At 38.1% G+C, this 18,916-nt stretch overlaps 1 protein-coding gene across 5 annotated transcripts in view; it reads right to left on the reverse strand.

The window, feature by feature from the left end:
* Positions 1–18,916, reverse strand: part of PMS1 (PMS1 homolog 1, mismatch repair system component) — a 98,317-nt gene that overhangs the window by 15,348 nt on the left and 64,053 nt on the right. For all 5 annotated transcript variants that reach the window (XR_003793991.1, XM_029225697.1, XM_029225699.1 and 2 more), the window contains 3 exons: positions 12,220–12,342; positions 11,525–11,668; positions 10,481–11,373 (listed from right to left, as the gene is read on the reverse strand). Coding sequence is in view for 4 of the 5 variants with exons in the window: in XM_029225697.1 (XP_029081530.1) it covers positions 10,481–11,373; positions 11,525–11,668; positions 12,220–12,342 (1,160 nt within the window). In the remaining variant the exon portion in view is untranslated. The remainder of the gene's footprint in view (positions 1–10,480; positions 11,374–11,524; positions 11,669–12,219; positions 12,343–18,916) is intronic.

Consider the following 18,916-nt stretch of genomic DNA (forward strand, 5'->3'; position numbering starts at 1 on the left):
AGCTGTGGCTCATGGCCTCTAGAGCACAGGCTCAGTACTTGTGGCGCACGGGCTTAGTTGCTCCGTGGCATATGGGATCTTCCCAGACCAGAGCTCGAACCTGTGTCTGCTGCATTGGCAGGTGGATTATTAACTGCTGTGCCACGGAAGTCCCTAAAATGGTACCCTATTAACTCTAAGTAGATTATGATAAATTAAGGATGTATAATGTATTCCCCAGAGCAAAAAATAAGGCAAAGCCAATAGAGGAATTAAAATTAAATATGAAATTATATTCTTTTAACCCTAAAGAGGCTGCCTCTCTCCCAAAACAAGGAGGAACAGAGGAACAAAACTGAGAAGGAATAGGAAAATGGTAGACCAAAACACAACCATATCAATTAATACACTACATGGACTAACTATTGCATTTGAAAGGCAGAGTCCGTCAGACTGAATTTCAAAAGCAAAATCCAGAGATGTAAAGATGTGACCAACAAGGTGGAGTAGGAAGATCCTGAGCTTACCTCCTCCCATGGGCACAACAAAATTATAACTATTTACAGAGCAGCTATCGATTAGAATGAACTAAAGACTAGCAGAGATCTTCTACAACTAAAGATATAAAGAAGGAACCACAATGAGATGGGTAGGAGGGACGGAGTCGTGGTATATAGTCAAGACCATACCCCCAGGGGAGAAGACCCACAAACAGGAGAATGATATCAATCACAGAGCTTCTTTCCAAAGAGCATAGGGTCTGAGCTCCACATTAGGATCCCCAGCTCAGGGGTCCTGCACCAGGAAGGAAGACCCCAGAACGTTTGGCTCTGAAGGTTAGTGAGGCTTACTTTCAATAGAGTCAGAGGGCTGAAGGAAATAGAGATTCCACTCTTAAAGGGCACACACAAAATCTCACACACTCCAAGACCCAGGGCAGAAGCAGTAATCTGAAAGGATCTGGGTCAGACCCACCTACTGATCTGGGAAAGCCTCCCAGAGGCAGGAGGCAAATGGAACTCACCGTGGGGACATAGATACTGGCAGTAGCCATTTTAGGGAGCTCATTCTACCATGTGCAATGCTGGTAAGCACCATTTTGGAATCCTCCCTCTAGCTTATTAGCTTTGGGATGCAGTCCTGCCCCAGGCCACCAGCCTGTCAGCATCAGTACTGGGACACCTCAGGCCAAGCAGCTAGCTGGGCAGGGACACAGCACCACACACCAGCAGGCCAGCTGCCACAGGACCCGAGTCAACAGCCCCTTAGGACCCGGCCCCATCTACCAAAGGGCCCAGGATCCGGCTCCCCATACCAGTGCATGGGCACTAGCCCTGGGACATTCAGCAAGCCATTGGAACTGGTCCTGGCACCAGCAGGCAGAGACCAACTCTAGGACCCCACAAGGCCCTGTAGCTGGAAACCCTAGGACCCAGCTCTGCCCACCAGGGGTTAGACAACAGACCCAGGACATCTTGGGCCTGGGCCCATACACCAGCCCTGGAAACTCTAAGCCCTGTACCAAGAAATGCCAAGATGCAGCTTTGCCCACCAGTGTGCTGGCACTAGCCCCAGGACCCAGCCTCACTCACCAGTGGGCCAATACCTACTCTGGGACACCCCAGACTCCACAGCTAGCCATGTCAGGAACTGGGCCCACTCACCAGCAGGCCGACAGCAGCTTTGGGACACCACAACTATACAGAAAGCTGTGTCAGGAACCACCTCTGCCTACCAGCAGGCAGACACTAGATCAAGGAACCCCAGCTGGCAGCCAGCCACCTGGAGACCCCGCTCCACCCACCAATGGGCCAGGACTAGCCTCGGGACCCCCCAGGACTCCACAGCCAGTCAACTCATGACCTGGCCCCATCTACCTGTGGGCGGCCCAAACCAGTAACCAGGACTCCTCTGGCCATACCAGGACATGGCCCTGCCTACCATCAGCTGGCACCCTTTGTATAAGGCAGGGCATGGCGACCAACTGGAATGGGGGCCAGCCACAACCACCAGCACACCCACAGTAGTCAGCCCACCACAACAGAAGGACCCACACAACCCACACAGAGGGCACCACTAAAGCATATAGCTCTGGTGATCAGACAGGAGTGTGCTACTGGGTCCCATAGGATGTCTCCTACAAAAGGCCACTTCTCCAAGAGGGGGAAATGGAATGAACCTACCAAATACATAGAAATAAAAACAGCATATTAGGCAAAATGAGGCAAGAGAGAAACATGTTCCAAACGAAGGAACACGATAAAACCCCATAAGAACTAAGTAAAGTGGAGATAAGCAATCTACCCAATAGAGTTCAAGGTAATGATCATAAAGATGCTTAAAGAACTCAGGAGAAGAATGGACAGACACAGTGAGAAGTTAGAAGTTTTTAACAAAGAGTAGGAAAATACAAAGATAACCCAACAAAGATGAAGAATACAATAACTGAAATAAAAAATACACTAGAAAGAATCAACAGTAAATTAGATGATACAGAGTAACAGATCAGTGAGCTGGAAGGCAGAGTAGTGGAAATCACTGAAGCTGTACAGAAAAAAAGAATAAAAAGAAATGAGGACAGTTTAAGAGACCTCTGGGAGTCTCTTATGTCAAGTGTACTAATGTTCTCATTATAGGGGTCTCAGAAGGAAAAGAGAGAGAGAAAGGGGCAGAGAACATATTTGAAGACACACTAGCTTAAAACTTCTCTAAACCTGGGAAAGGAAACAGACATCCAGGAAGTCCAGGATGCACAGATAGTCCAAAACAGGATCAACCCAAAGAGGACCACACCAAGACACACTGCTATTAAATTGGCAAAAATTAAAGATAAAGAGAGTATATTAAAATCAGCAAGGGAAAAGCAAGAAGTTATGCATAAGAGAATTCCATAAGGCTATCAGCTGACTTTTCAGCAGAATCTCTGAAGTCCAGAGGGAATGGCATGATATATTTAGTGATGAAAGGCAAAAACCTACAACCAAGAATACTCTACCCAGCAAGTCTTTTGTTCAAATTTGAAGGATAAAAAGTTTGACAGACAACCAAAAGCTAAAAGAGTTCAGTACCACAAAACTAGCTTTGTAAGAAATGTTAAACACAACAAATAACTTGGTGTGGATGTGGAAAAAAGTGAACCCTCGTGCACTGTTGGTGGGAATGTAACCTGGTGCAACCGCTATGGAAAACAGTCTGGAGATTCCTCAAAAAATTAAAAGTAGACCTAACATATGATCCAACAATTCAACCTCTGGGTATTTATCCAAAGAAAACATGATAAATATAACTAACATCGATGTATGTTGTATATTAAAGGCGTTAAGAAAGTAAATCCTAAGAGTTCTCATTCCAAGGGAAAAAACATTTTTTTCTAATTCTTAATGTTGTATATATATGAGATGATGGCTGTTCACTAAACTTATTGTGGTAATCATTTTACGATGTATGTAAGTCAAATCATTGTGCTGTACACCTTAAACTTATACAGTGCTGTATGTCAATTACATCTCAAGGAAAAAAAGAGTAGATGCCTAAAAATTTAAAATATTAATATTTTAAATGAAGTGACTACTAATATTTTATAATATTAGTAGTCACTTTTATATATATATATAATATAAAATATATATAAATTTATATATATAATATATTTTATAATATTTTATAATAATTATCAACATTTAGAAAATGCACTTTGTCAGAAACACCTTCACCTTCAGTATAGTTGAATATTTTTGTTTCACTTTCACATTTACTTTTGCTTTTGCATACTGAAATAAGTACAATGTTCTTTATTCTGCTAATCTATGCTAAGCACAATTTGCCAAGCTGCTTTCAAGTATTTGATCAATTTCCTATGCAATACTCTGGTCTAATTTCTTAGGGAAAAGCACCAAGAGATGGGCAACGGAATCTTTTTCTATCAAAACATCACTAACTCTCAGGGGAAAAAGTACTAAAATACAATGAAGGATTAAAAAAACCCTTTATAATAATTAAAATTTATTTTAAATCTAGGAACATAAAGCACTATCCAATACAGCAAAATTAAAATGCAGTCCACTTAAATAAAAAAGCAAATTCCAGCTATATGTGTCTACAAGAGTTACACAGCACGGGGGAAAAAGACAGATAGTTTGAAAGTAAAAGAATGGAAAAGATAAACCATGCAAATCGTAAGCATAACAGCAGCTTACAGTAATATAAGATGAAATAAATTTCAAAACAAGAAATAATACCACAGATAACAGGAATATTTCATAATGACCAAAGGGAATCATTAGGAAGGTATACCAATCACAAATGTGCATGGATCTAATAACAACAAAGCTTCAAACTATGTGAAGCAAAAAATTGCAGATCTAAAAGTAGAAATACATACAGAATTACAGTTGGGGACTTTAATGCCCCTCCCTTAGGCACTGACAGAATTAGACCAAAACAAAAAAATCAGTAAAGCCTTAAGAAGATTTTAGCAATACTATCAACTACCTTGACTTAATTGTCATTTTAGAACACTACATCTAACAGCTACAGAATTCAGATTCTTTTTAGGTGCCCATTCTTCGAGATATGCTGCTGGGCATAATTCTCAATAAATTTCTAAAGATTTAAATCTAACAGTATTTTCCCTGTCCATGACAAAATTAATTAGAATTCAGTAGCAATAAGATATTTAGAAAAACTCCAAATATTTGGAAACTAAACAATACAGCTTTATTTGTAATATCCCATATCTGGAAAGAACACAATGTTCATCAACTGGAGACTGAGAAAACAAATTGTGGTATACTTATACAACTGAGTATTACTTACTGATAAAAAAGAATAAACTATATGCATACATTCAACAAACATGGATGAAAACGACAAAAATATTTTGTTGAGGGGAAGAAGCTGGACATAAAGGAGTACATATCATTATGATTTTATATATAAGAAGTTTAAGTACTGGAAAAACCAAGCTAGTGCAACGGAAATCAAAATAGTGGCTGAGAATGGAGACTGGTTTCTAGGTAGCATTAAAGAACCTTCTGGGCTGATGGAAATGTTCTATATTTTGTTTGCAGTGGTGGTTTCATCATTGTACACATATGAAAATGCACTGAGCTATATACATTTAAGATCTATGCATTTCACAGCAGCTAAACTTTACCCAATTTAAAAAACCATTTAAGGTACAGGCAACTAAAAAAAAAAAAAAAAAAAAAGGAAATAATTAAACAATAAAATAAGGAGTCAGGGCTTCCCTGGTGGCGCAGTGGTTGAGAGTCCGCCTGCTGATGCAGGGGACACGGGTTCGTGCCCCGGTCCAGGAAGATCCCACATGCCGCGGAGCAGCTAGGCCCGTGAGCCATGGCCGCTGAGCCTGTGTGTCCGGAGCCTGTGCTCCGCAACAGGAGAGGCCACAACAGTGAGAGGCCCGCGTACCGCAAGAAAAAAAAAGTCAATTTTAGATGTGAAGAGCTCCTTAAATATGTGCTATATCATCAACATAGAAGAAGCAATTCCCTGAGCACAACAAAAGAAAACTTACACACATTTAATAATTATATACTAGTAAAGTTAAGGTCACTATAATAATGACACTCAAAATAAAAATTATATGATTAAATTTGTAATGGTTTCATAGCTAAATGTTAATTTTTTTGTTACTATTTCTCATTTTAGAGTCAACAATAAAAAAATAAATTCAAATAAACTGAACACATCCAAACCACCTAATTTAATTCAATTTCAAACAAGGTAATGGACCTTTTAAAATTATACTGGGTAAGGGCTTCCCTGGTGGCACAGTGGTTAAGGATCCGCCTGCCAGTGCAGGGGACACGGGTTCGAGCCCTGGTCTGGGAAGATCCCACACACCTCGAAGCAACTAAGCCCGTGCGCCACAACTACTGAGCCTGTGCTCTAGAGCCCGCAAGCCAAAACTACTGAGCCCACGTGCCACAACTACTAAAGCCCGTGCACCTAGAGCCCGTGCTCCGCAATGAGAAGCCCGCGCACTGCAATGAAGAGTAGCCCCCACTCACCGCAACTAGAGAAAGCCCACACGTAGCAACAAACACCCAACGCAGCAAAAAATAAATAGATTAAATACAAAAATTATACTGGGTAAAAAGTTAAGAGGTCTTTTCTTTTTGGTTAACAATAACAGAAGTAAAATGAAACTCCTGGGGCCGAAGACAGCAGTCTGGTATAGTGGTTATATCAACCCTTTTCTAAAAAATTGAGATGCCTGGGTCCTACCCTCAGAGTTTCCAATTCTCCACACCTAGGCTGGAGTTGGGCAGCATTATCTTTAAAATGAGTTTTAAGTACTTAGAATAGTGCTTGGCACATAGTAAATGATAATAAATGTTCGTTGTCATTATTTTCTATCAAGAAACACCTATCTTATAATGAACGGGGCACACAATTGACTAAACGTTGGTAATTATTTGAGCAACCTTGCTAAAATGTTCTTTAAATGCAGTTTTAAAATTGAGACTAGAAAATGTTATTTCTAATCTTAAGAAACTCTTAAGAAACTGAGTTCTACTGTAGATAACATATATACATTTTTAAGGAGAAATTTGAGTAGTTAGGTACTAGGAAATAAAAATGATACTATTGGGAGAATGGAATTAAATGTTAAAAGTGAGACTAAAACACAAGAAACAAGCACGTTATGTAATTTTTACTCAGCATATGTTTGCTAAATAAAGAAATGTTAGCTGGAGGAGAATGTAAAACAGCCTTTATTTCACTGTGAACTAGATGAATGAAAAATGCCTCTTTTGGTTACTGACCAGGCCACATTCATAATTTTTTACGTTATTTTTCTCCCATTTCTGCTTAGAATCTGAAGTTCTGGATTATAAAACACAAAATTTTCAATACAGTTTACCTTAAATAAGTACTATAAATAAGTATTTTTAGCTCTTAGACATTCAAACTCAAGATTTCCTCCTACGGTGGAAAATGAGTTCAAGATGAAGGTCACCATTTGTAATTAATTATGATGTGCAAATTTTCACATATGGTACTAATCTTTTGATTTATTCAAGAAGTCAATTTAATTAGTTCCTTGGGAAATATAAAAAGTTATGTCCAAAGGAATATTAAGTAAATGTTAAGTAAAAACAGCTGTTATCTTCAACTTTATATCATTAAGGGATTTAGTAACCTGAACAAAAAATATTAATTCTGATTTATCAGTAATCAATTCAAATGTTTCTGTGTCTCAAGATTACATGTAATTATAAAGTTTACTTACCATTTTTCAATAATATCCCAAGTACAGTACTGTTCTAAGTTATTTTAAGTAGAAATATGTTCATAGCTACTACAAATGAAAGTTCAAGTTCACATCAATTGACTGAGAACCCAGTGGGAGGACACAGTGGTTTCTAATCCACTAGAGGAAAGGAGAAGAAAGCAAGGGGGAAAAAGAATCCAGAAAGGAAAAATTTTAAAATGTAGGTACCCTCTATTGCAAAGTCTATCCTAAGCTCTCGGTAGAAAACCCAGATCCAATGTCTTATTCAAAACTGTTTGAACCTTCCATGATCTGACCAGCCTACCCCATCTTTCTTTATCACACTCCCCCATGATCCATTCCTGTCATAAACGGCATCTTCCAGTTCCTCAATAACTATTTTCCTTCTAGCTTCTGAGCATTCTTACATGCTGTTCCTTCTACAAAGAAAATTCCCTACACCATTTTGATTAATTTCTACTCAGGGAAGCATTTCCTGTCCCATAAATATGATTAAGCCCAACTGCTAACTGTTTTCATAACTCTTCTGTGTTCCTTTTATTTAAAAACTCTTCATATTCTATGATTACTATTTGTTTAATAGTGTCTTCCTCACTAGACTGCACTTTTATGAGTAGTAAAAGTATATTTTATTTATAATTTATCACTGTATCTGAAATGACTAGCTAGAGTACATAGGGCCTTGTACACAGAATGGCCTCAGTAAATAGTTCCTAACTGAAAGAAACAAGGAAGGGAAAGAGAAGGGAAGGGAAGGGAAGGAAGCAAGGGAGGAAAGAAAAAAGGGAAGGAAGGGGATGGAAAAAAAACAGGAAACAAGAAGAGAAAAAAAGGGAAGAATGGCTGGAAAGACTGATTATCTGTAGAACAGGAGTCTACTCTCATATCCCTTCACACTCCTTGTAGAATTTAAGACCATGGAAAGAATTCTAAGATAAAGATCAGAAGAGAAATGGTAGTTAGTGTGATTCTTGTGTTATAACATATTTACTCTACCTTTTCACTAATCATGATTTTGATTCACAGATCCCTGGCTCTGGAAGATTCTAATAGAGCTTTTTGTGACATACAGTAAGCTCTCTGATCCCAAGATACCTATATTTCCTTCACAGGTTTCTATTTCTGGGCTCCAAATTAAATTTAACCTTGAATAAGCAAATGAAAAATAATATCTATCACAATAGAGAAATTTCCTTTTCACAGATTAAAAACTCTGATTAACATCATGAACAATTATTTACTATGTGCTAGCCATTTATCTTGTATCATAACACACAATATATCTTATTTAATTTTCACAACAATCCGGGAGATACTGTCCACACATTTTTACAAAAAGCTATCAAAGAGAGGAAGTGAGGTTAGAACGCAGGTGTAGCTTCAGAGGCCTGCTCTTGACCAACAATGCCTCTTTTGTATACCTTATGGCAATAGAGAAAATTCTGAATTCCAGAATACTGCCTGATGATTAACAAATTTTTAGATGAGACCTATTAACCATAACCCTTGTACCTTAACACCTTGGGGCCTGCAAGGAGAAACAACGCCGACATTCCTTGAAAGGAAACTGGAGTAATACCTGCTATTGTGAAGCTGCAAGGGAACAGCTACCTTGAGCTGTTCCAATGTCAATACTTCCATGAGAACTGGGAACATCTATGCTTTTTTTTATTTTCTCAGACAGCTCTCAATTCATCACCTCCCTGGTCAATGCAATTCAACTTCTGAGGGCTTACTGTATTAAAACTCAAGTGCTCTCACCTTTAAACTGAATGTGTCATTTATGTAAGACAAAAGATAATTAACAATGTGTGAACCTTATTTGCATCTTAATTCAAATAAACTTTTAAAAAATTTGACATTTATGAAATAATTAGAAATTTGAACAATGAAGATTAAGGAATTCATGTTTTAGAAAGTGGTAACAATTTGTATTATGGCTCTGTTTAAAATAAGAGTATCTTTTACAGATATATATTAAAGAACAAAAACACAACCACCATCCCCACTTAAAAAAAAGTTAACTTGCGGAGGTTTTGCCTATTGGTGTGTTAATAGTGGTCTTTATTACTTTAAATTAACAGTGTCTTTATAAGACTGAAAAGCTAATGAAAAAATGAAAAAAAAATTGGTCAAGTATCCATGTAGTTTATCACCAAATATAAACTCTGGATGACAGGTTACATTTAAAATTTTTTCCAGATGTTTGACATAGTATTGCGATGCCTTAGGTCAGGGGTCCTCAAACCCCGGGACACGGACCGGTATCGGTACACGGCCTGTTAGTAACTGGGCCGCACAGCAGGAGGTGAGCAGCAGGCAAGCGAGCGAAGCTTCATCTGCCATTCCCCATCACTCGCGTGACTGCCTGAACCATACCCACCGGCCCCCACCAGTGGAAAAACTGTCTGCCACGAAACTGGTCCCTGGTGCCAAAAAGGTTAGGTAGGGACCACTGCCTCAGGTAATAATATGTGACTGGAAGTATAATTGCACTCTTTCATTTTCTTGTGAGCTAAATCACTCAAAACATAATATTTTGTGTTTACAGCAAGTGCCCTAAGTCAATTAGAAACACCCCTCATATTTTTTGGGAATATTTATTCAGATCATCTGATCTAAAAATGGCAAATAATATGTAGTTATTTTAATCAGAGATCAAACCACCTATTTACCTAGCCCCCCAAACCCACCATAGTTTATAAGTTGTCAATAAATAAAAGATTTTATAAGAAAGCCTTGAGTTATACTGAATAGGAACAGTATTAACATCACTAAATTAAATCTGCAACAATGTTACAATTTTTTGTATTGTGTTACATATTTTAGAGACCAATTTAAAAAGGGAATAGTCAAGATCTTAAAAACACCACTGTTCTAATGCAAAAGTTTAAAAAAGAAAAAGTCCTGTCATAGGAAGATTAACGTAAAAATAAAAAAGAAATAGAAGAAAATGGTAGTTTTTAGTTAAGAATGGAAAACCTTTAACTACAAACTTAAATCAGAAAGTACTTAAGGCTTGTACCAAAATAAAAAACAAACAAACAAAAAAACCCCCATAAAAACCTCTAAATTAGCGAAAAAGTAATGCCAAAAAAGGTACTTTAGTCAAGCCAAAAGCCGTTTTCCATTCTGCTTTTCCACAAATAAGAAGTTAAAAAAAATTTTTTTTAACTCAGTGAGTCATATAGAATGGAAATATCTGAACATTCAGGTCCCATGAAAGCTCTGGAAACTTACTTCAGTTTTTCCTCTTCACTCAATGTCTTCCACAGTTCTTCAATTTGTACTGCTGCATCTTCCAAACTGGTCTTGGAATTGTCTGTGAGAAACTGAGCACGATGATCTTGAACAAAAAGGGCACTTGCTGACATGGGTTTCTTGATTACTCGATTGCTAATTAAATCATAAGCTGTAAGCTGTCCAGATTTGTTATCTACCACATTTGATTTTTTGTTATAGGAACTTTCATTCAAATTCTTCTGTTCAGGACTTGGGTTATTATTATTATTACTTACTTTACATGCTAAACTTTCTTGAGGTACTAAAATTTTCACAGGTTCAATGTTTTCTCCTCTTGAATCTTTAAGTACATTTCCCTTGCTCCAGTCATCTACACAAATTTCCAAAGACTTCTCAGGAACTGCTTCTTCCTCATTTTCCCCACTCTCATCTATATGGCCTTTACTGCCATTTTCTGATTGGGCTTGCTTAACAGAACCTACAAAACAAACTTCACTATGTTCCTTTTGGGTGTCCTCACATGATAAATTATTCATTGGGATCTCCTGAAATGTATTCCCACTGTTCTTATCAATGCTAGAATTTTCACTATTAAAATGATCATCACAATGGTCACCAATATGCATATGATGATTCAAACAATAATTAGTGTTTTGCCCAGATTTATCATTATGCACATCATTCTGGAAAGGAACGGCTGAAGTATCAACATTTGGATAATTATTTCCAGATGTTTCCATCGTAGTAAAAAGCACATCTGTTTCTGTTGTTTTACTAACAACCATGTCATCTGAGGAAACATCTGTTTTATTACTTTCATAAGAATTTGTACTAGTTAGTGATCCATAATAAGTTGTCATCAGATTTTCAAGAGCAATCAACACAGATTCCTAAAAATACAAATTAACAAATGTTAGAGGAAATTATGAAAATAATATTAAAAAATCTACAGAAACAAGCATATCTTTTTCATATGAAAATGGTTAGGACTGCATAAATTTGTAAATAGCATAAATACAAAAAAAATCTGAAAAAGATTACCTTATTCTGTAATAATACTTGACTTTTATCTGGTGTTAAATTCACATCTACATCAGCTGTAGGAACATCAATTTTCAGAAAGAAAATGGGATACAAACGAGTAGATTCCTTTAGGCATTTCAGATTGTAATAATGTCGGATTAGCTAGAAATATATGTAATGAGTGAAAGACAAAAAAAAAAGACATGAAAAAAGATAGTATTGCCATCTTTAAAATACCACCAAAAGAAGCATATTTAACTGAGAAACTGAGTGGATGTAACTGCTTATTAGGAAAAGTAGTATCTAAATAGTAATGCTCATTTAGAGGCTTTGAACTTACATAAAGCACAAGCATTCATTAAGAAGTACAAATATCCAATGCAACTGGCTTCATGGTTAAAAGATCATAGTGTCATGGATGTTTTGAAAGTCCTGGGTTCAAATCCAAATTGTGTTACTTCCTCGTTATGTGGTCTAAGATAGTCACAAACATTTCAGTCTCTTCACTATAAATAAGGATAATAATTCACCACAGAACTGTTGTGAAGAGTCATATGTAAGGTACCTAGCACAATGCTTAATAAATGATATTGTATCTATTTTTCCTTTTCCTTATTTTGGAACAAATTCTTAGAAGTAGTCCTTATAAGAAGCTGACAAGTGACAGAGTTTTTATTTCTGATCCAAGTGATACTTTTTCTTAAAAAGATTACCTTTAATATATCTTTTTGGTGTACTGGTCGACTGTTTATAAAGATGAAACTCCTTTCTGGGGTTGAAAGACTTGTGAAAGAGTGGTCTGCATCATGCTTTGGAAGAAATCCACTTAGATAAATCTATAATTGTAATAAATAATTACAGAATTGATATGCAATGTCAATGATAAATGTGATTCCATGGGTCTGGCTATATACAATACATTAAGAGGTATAAAAAAATTGAGATTTCCCTGGTGGCTCAGTGGTTAAGAATCCGCCTGCCAATGCAGGGGACACAGGTTCGAGCCCTGGTCCGGGAAGATCCCACATGCTGCAGAGCAACTAAGCCCGTGCGCCACAACTACTGAGCCTGCGTGTCACAGCTACTGAAGCCCGCACACCTAGAGCCCGTGCTCTGCAACAAGACAAACCACCGCAGTGAGAAGCCCGCGCACCACAATGAAGAGTAGCCCCCACTTGCCCCAACTAGAGAAAGCCCGCACGTAGCAATGAAGACCCAACACAGCCAAAAATTTAAAAAATGAAAAAAAATAATAAAGTAAGTAAAAAAAATTAAAAAGCCTAAATAACACTGTATATATTTTTTAAAAGGTATAAAAAAATTAACAAATGGATTTCGATCTTAAGGTCTAAAGAGCCATATATTTCCTGATAACCATGTCATGAGCATTAACCTTAAATAAATTACTGAAGCGTGTTAAATTGGCGTTCTCAGCCTCTGACTCTCCCTTTTTGCAATTCTATTTTAAGGAAAAACTGGCATTCATGAAAGTTTCACCAACGGCCATATATCTCATTGTCATAGGACATACAGCATAAATACTGCTCTTTGCTCAACCTGATCTTCTTTCTGTCTTCTAAAAATTTCTCTCCTCATATTGTGACTTTCCTCTGGCTCTTTATCCTTTTCTTTTCAGCAACCGTTTTCTGTAAAGAAGTGGCTGTTTCTATCTTATTCTGAGTATGCCATGAAGTCAATCTGACTGGGGTTTCATTACTGAGGGAAAATAAAAAAATCTTTTACTCTTTGATACATTGCAGCGTTGTACTTTATCTTCGTTTTTGTTTAGAGAACTATTTTACAAATGTTTGAAGAGGGAGAAAATAAAGAAGAATCCTAGAAAAAATACCAGCGAGAAGATTGATTGATTTAGGGAACAGAAGGCAAGGAAAATGCTCCTACTTTTACTTTTAAAGATAATACAGAGAATTGTTAGGAATACCGGATAGAGCCAGACTGACATGATTTAAATCCTAGCTCTACTACTAGTGTGATCTTGGTCAAATTATTCAAAATACAGGCCTATAATAATCTCTTATCTGAAACAACTGGCATCAGCTATTTTATTAACCTGTTAAGAAACAGTAATAATGGGAAAATTTCAGCTTAGGTTTAGAAAAGCAAGAGTGTCAGTGGGGGTGCTATTTTTAGTTAAGCAGAAACCATGAGGCTCCTTACCAACGTATCCTGCAGGCTGCCACCTATGTCTACGGCTATCCCTGCCCTTGGAAATAAGTGCTTAAGGAGATGCAGTACCAATTTTAGAACACTAAGCGCATTACCGTCACAGTGCCAAACTGTGCCAATTAAAATAAGTTAATAAATAAACCTAGATAATCCATTATAAAATGAAAATACTTAATTAACTGTAAAACTTCACAAGACTTATAAATGGTTGTATAATTTACCAAGTAACATGAGACCCTTCTTAAAGCACCTGCTGAGCATCAGGGAGAGCCTGTTTAGCCTCTGAAAGACTTATTGGGCTTGTTGATGGAAAAAAAATACCCAGAATAGGGAAGAATGAAGATTAAAATGAAGAAAAAATTGGTAATATTGCTAGTGTTTTCCTTCCACACCATCTTGGCTGGCCACTGAATAAATACTATTACTTCCGAATACGGAGCTTTAAAAGTGGCTTAAGACAACCTTAAGAACTAACAAGCTGTAAGTTATATGGAATAGTAAAATCAAATGGCAAAGTCTTATAAAATGCTATAAAAAGTGAAAATCCTGGCTTCCCTGGTGGTGCAGTGGTTGAGAGTCCGCCTGCCGATGCAGGGGACACGGGTTCGTGTCCCGGTCCAGGAAGATCCCACATGCCGCGGAGCGGCTGGGCCCGTGAGCCATGGCCACTGGGCCTGTGCGTCCGGAGCCGGTGCTCCGCAACGGGAGAGGACACAACAGTGAGAGGCCCGCATACCACAAAAAAAAAAAAAAAAAGTGAAAATCCATCTAGTTCGAGTGAAGAAAAATGTCTGTAAGAGACCAAATCAGTGCAACAAAATAAAAAATTAGATAGACCTTATAAGATTCTATACCCAACTATTAACTAAATAGCAAAACAAAAATCAAAGGCAAAATATAAACAAATAATTCTCCCCTGATTGTCCTTCAGCTATGGACCCCTCTCTCCTTCCCTTCATCTCCAATATTCTATAATCTGGCTTCTACCTCAGTGACCAACTCCAATGGACACTTAGTTCTACCCTTACCTGACTCTCTACAGACCCTGATACCAATGACAACTCTCTACTTTGGGAAGCATGACACTGCTTCAGCCTTCTCTTTCTGTTTCCTCTCTGACACTTACTTCCTCTTTAGTATGGTTTGCTGGTTTCTCTCTCTTTGCTTACAGTCTATAATGATGATGGTCCCCTTGAGTTTCATCATCAGATCCTTTTTTCTTGCTCTCTACTCTCCCTGAGTAATTTCATTCCCATCTATACACATACACCAGTGACGCTAAGATACAGATGTAGAACCTTTATTTCTGTCATCCCCAAATGCTTACTATCTTTAACTAGCTGTCACACAAATCTCAATCTCACCACATTCAAAACTTGATAAAATATTTAAGCTCACTTCTACCCTGCTGTCCAACTAGCTCCTCCTGTATTCCTTTACCATGATAAACAGCCCTGCCCCCTACCCAGTTTGTCAAACCCATCTCTTCTTCTCTGCCCCGATTCTGCTGAAGTAACCTTGACGTTCTCCTCTTTCGGTAAACCTCTAGAACCCTATGGGATTTATGTTTCTAAAGTAAAAATTTAAGTACTTCTGATCAGGATAGTGGAATAAATTCACAACTTATTAATAATTCCCTTCTCTCCATCCCAACTGCAAATACATAGCAGTGATAGATAAAATAAATTCTTACAAAAATTTTTAAAGACCTAACCGTTTAAAAATAAGACAAAGGAACCACAAACATAAAGATGTTATGAATGCTAAACATAACAGGGAGTGATGGCTGAAATCAAAAGCCCTTATGTGCTCTATGATCAGAAACCAGCTGTATCAGAAAAAAAAATTGTAACGATGTGTGATTATGGATGTAACTAGACTTACTGTGGTGACCACCTCACAATGTATACATATAACAAATCATAACATTGTACACTTGAAACTAATATGTCAACTGTATATCAATTAAAAAGAAAAAAGGAAAAAAAGAAACCAGCTGGTCAATTGGAAATTCAATTCTGGTATGGAAATAAGGACAGAAAACACATATAGTTAGGGGATTTAAATCAGTCTTTCCCTTTGAAATGGGCAAATTTCTCCTCCCACACCCACAAATGTTTAAAAAATACTGTGACCACTGTTTGGAGCTGCTTGCAAGGATCACCAGAAAGAACAGAGACAACTCCAAAACCAAAAATAAAGTTAAGCCAAGTCAGCTAGGAAAAAGGGTCTGCAAAATATTGGCAGGATGAAAGGCATGAACTACTAATATTAATACCTAGTTTTGAATTGGAGCTGGGAGGGCAGTGGTATCTGCCAAACTATGGGAAGGGAGAGGAAAGTGGGAGGGAAAAACAAAACAATAAATCTGCATTCAAAGTGATTTTGTAAATTAAAATTTCAAAGCATATAAAATGGCAGAGAATGAGAGAATATTCTCTCAGGAATAAAAATGATAGAGCAATATGAAAATGACTGAAATTAGTATGTGTACCATGCTTTCAAAAGAGTAAATAAAAAACCATTATTATTAAAAAAAAAAACCCAGAAGATAAAGAAATCAAAACTGGTAGCTATAAATCAAGTTTACAAGAAAGAACAGAAAAGTAGATACTGTTTTGGGAATAAAAATCAGGCAGCACTGAGGAATTCACCCAGAACTTAGCATGGATTGATGCAGAGCTATCAAAGAGAAGATAGATGTCAAAACAAACAAACAAACAAAAAAACCAACTTGAGGAGTTCCATCAAACCAACAAAGCCACACTGGGAAACTCCATAAGAAATGCCACCACAGCAGTGGTGCAGCTGGGATCACCATCCATAATTAGGAGATTCTTCCCATATGGAGTTGCTATATAGATAAGAAAGAGACCCTCAACGTTACAGAAACAGATATTATGAAGATTTTCTGCACCCAAGGTTCCCAATGACTTATGCATCTGCCACCCAGGTCCAGTGAAGGGCCTTGGTGGCCAAGTTTCACAACTTGAATGTATGTAATGAGGACAAAAGTGAGGTGAGAGGGGCAACCATTAGCAGTTGGTAAACAACTTAAGATTGATTTTGGCTAGGAATGAGAATGGGTCAAGGAAACTCTGAAAGCCCAGAAAGTATGGAATAGTGATGGGTAGCTGGTGGCAACATAAATACAATATCCATTTAGACACACAGTGCATGAACAAAAGAGAGATTTGGTTAGACGATCATTCTCACCAGGGAGACACTCAAAAGTCTGTCCTTCTGACAGGCCACTGAAGTGGTACTACTCAGCAACACATAGTTTCCAAGTATCCTCATTCCCCCATGCAAGAATAACCACGTGAAGGTGCAGCAAAGTTTTGGTATCCGTCAAAGATTACCAACAGCCCTTGTACAATTCTATCTCAAGATAAAATTTAAAAATCAATGGACATGGGGCTCACTGGTGGTGCAGTGGTTAAGAATCCGCCTGCCAATGCAGGGGACATGGGTTCGAGCCCTGGTCCAGGAAGATCCCACATGCCACGGAGCAACTAAGCCCGTGAGCCACAGCTACTGAGCCTGCGCTCTAGAGCCCGTGAGCCACAACTACTGAGCCCACATGCCACAACTACTGAAGCCCCACACCTAGAGCCCGTGCTCCGCAATGAGAAGCCACGGCAATGAGAAGCCCGTGCACCGCAAGGAAGAGTAGCCCCCGCTCACCGCAACTAGAGAAAGCCCGCACACAGCAACAAAGACCCAATGCAGCCAGATAAAATAAAAATAAAATAATAAAATAAATTTATTGAAAAAAATCAATGGACATGCACAGATCTGGCAACATATCTCAATACAGATCAAAGAAAAGAAATCCAAACTGCAGGAATGACTCATGTTCCAATCACACATGGAATCATAACTAACCAAGGTCTACATCAGTGCTTTTCCTACTTGAATATGCACTCGGAGACCGCATTAAAATGCAGATTCTTGGGCTTCCCCGGTGGTGCAGTGGTTGAGAGTCCGCCTGCCAATGCAGGGGACATGGGTTCGTGCCCCCGTCCGGGAAGATCCCACATGCCGCGGAGCAGCTGGGCCCGTGAGCCATGGCCACTGAGCCTGTGCGTCCAGAGGCTGTGCTCTGCAGCGGGAGAGGCCACAACAGTGAGAGGCCCGTGTACCGCAAAAAAAAAAAAAAAAAAGTGCAGATTCTCATTCAGTATGTCTGGGATGAGGCCTGAGATTCTTCACCTAACAAGCTTCCAAGTAATGCCAATGCTGCTGGTCTTCAGACCAAACTATGACAGGTAGAATCTCTAAAGCACAACACCACAGATATCATGTCTGGATCTCCTGTCACAAGCTTCCTGGGTTACCAGCATAGGCAACAAAGTTCCAGGAAGCCACAGGGAACCCAGGGGAATTTAGACAGTACCCTTATTATCCCAAGTCAGCCACCATGACCAGTCCAAGGTGGCACTAGTGTCTAAACTATTACACAACTATTAAGAGAGCTCTGAAAAATAGAACCCATGTCAGATCATGGCCACTAAGGGTGGCCTGAATTGTTCCTCAGGAGAGAGAACTCTTAACACATTAATTGAGCACAAGCTCCCATCCAAGACTCCAATAAGATGATAATTAAGAACTCAATACTGCAAAAAAGGATAGGAGGGGAACTAGTAGCAGAAAAGAGATCGCAACAAATTATAAAAAAGAAAAGGAGAACAGAGAAGTCATAGTAATGTATACGCCATATAAGCGTTCAACTTTTAGAATGAATCTTCAAATAACAGATGATTACATAATTAAAATTCTTCCAACAAACAGAAGATGGTTACATAAGAAAATAGGTTATTAAGCTAGATAACATGAAAGTGGAGCTGACATGACTGAGAGGGAGAAGAGCAGGTAGAAGATTGGGAGTGTTAATAACCTCATCCAATATTATTGGGACTGAAGAAGACTGTCTGAAGCTGACAGATCAAGAAAATAAAGCTGGAATACATATATCTAGGATGGGAAAGGGAAAACAAAGGTAAGAGAGCTCAACTTCTTTTCTTTCATTGTAGAAAGTAAACAGATGAAGATTCTAAATTGAAAATCACTTAAAAAATTAATGTAGCCACGATACTTAAAATTAAACAATAAACAGAAAAGATAAAAACAGGAAGCAGGGCTGGGAAGAGAGGTTTAATATGAGCTCTGTGCGTATTTTCTTTTTGTACCTTATACACATACTTCGTTAAAATTTTAAAA

The sequence above is a fragment of the Monodon monoceros genome, unplaced genomic scaffold (assembly GCF_005190385.1).
Source record: "Monodon monoceros isolate NGI ecotype Baffin Bay Population unplaced genomic scaffold, NGI_Narwhal_1 Super_Scaffold_16, whole genome shotgun sequence".
NCBI classification, from domain to species: Eukaryota; Metazoa; Chordata; class Mammalia; order Artiodactyla; family Monodontidae; genus Monodon; species Monodon monoceros.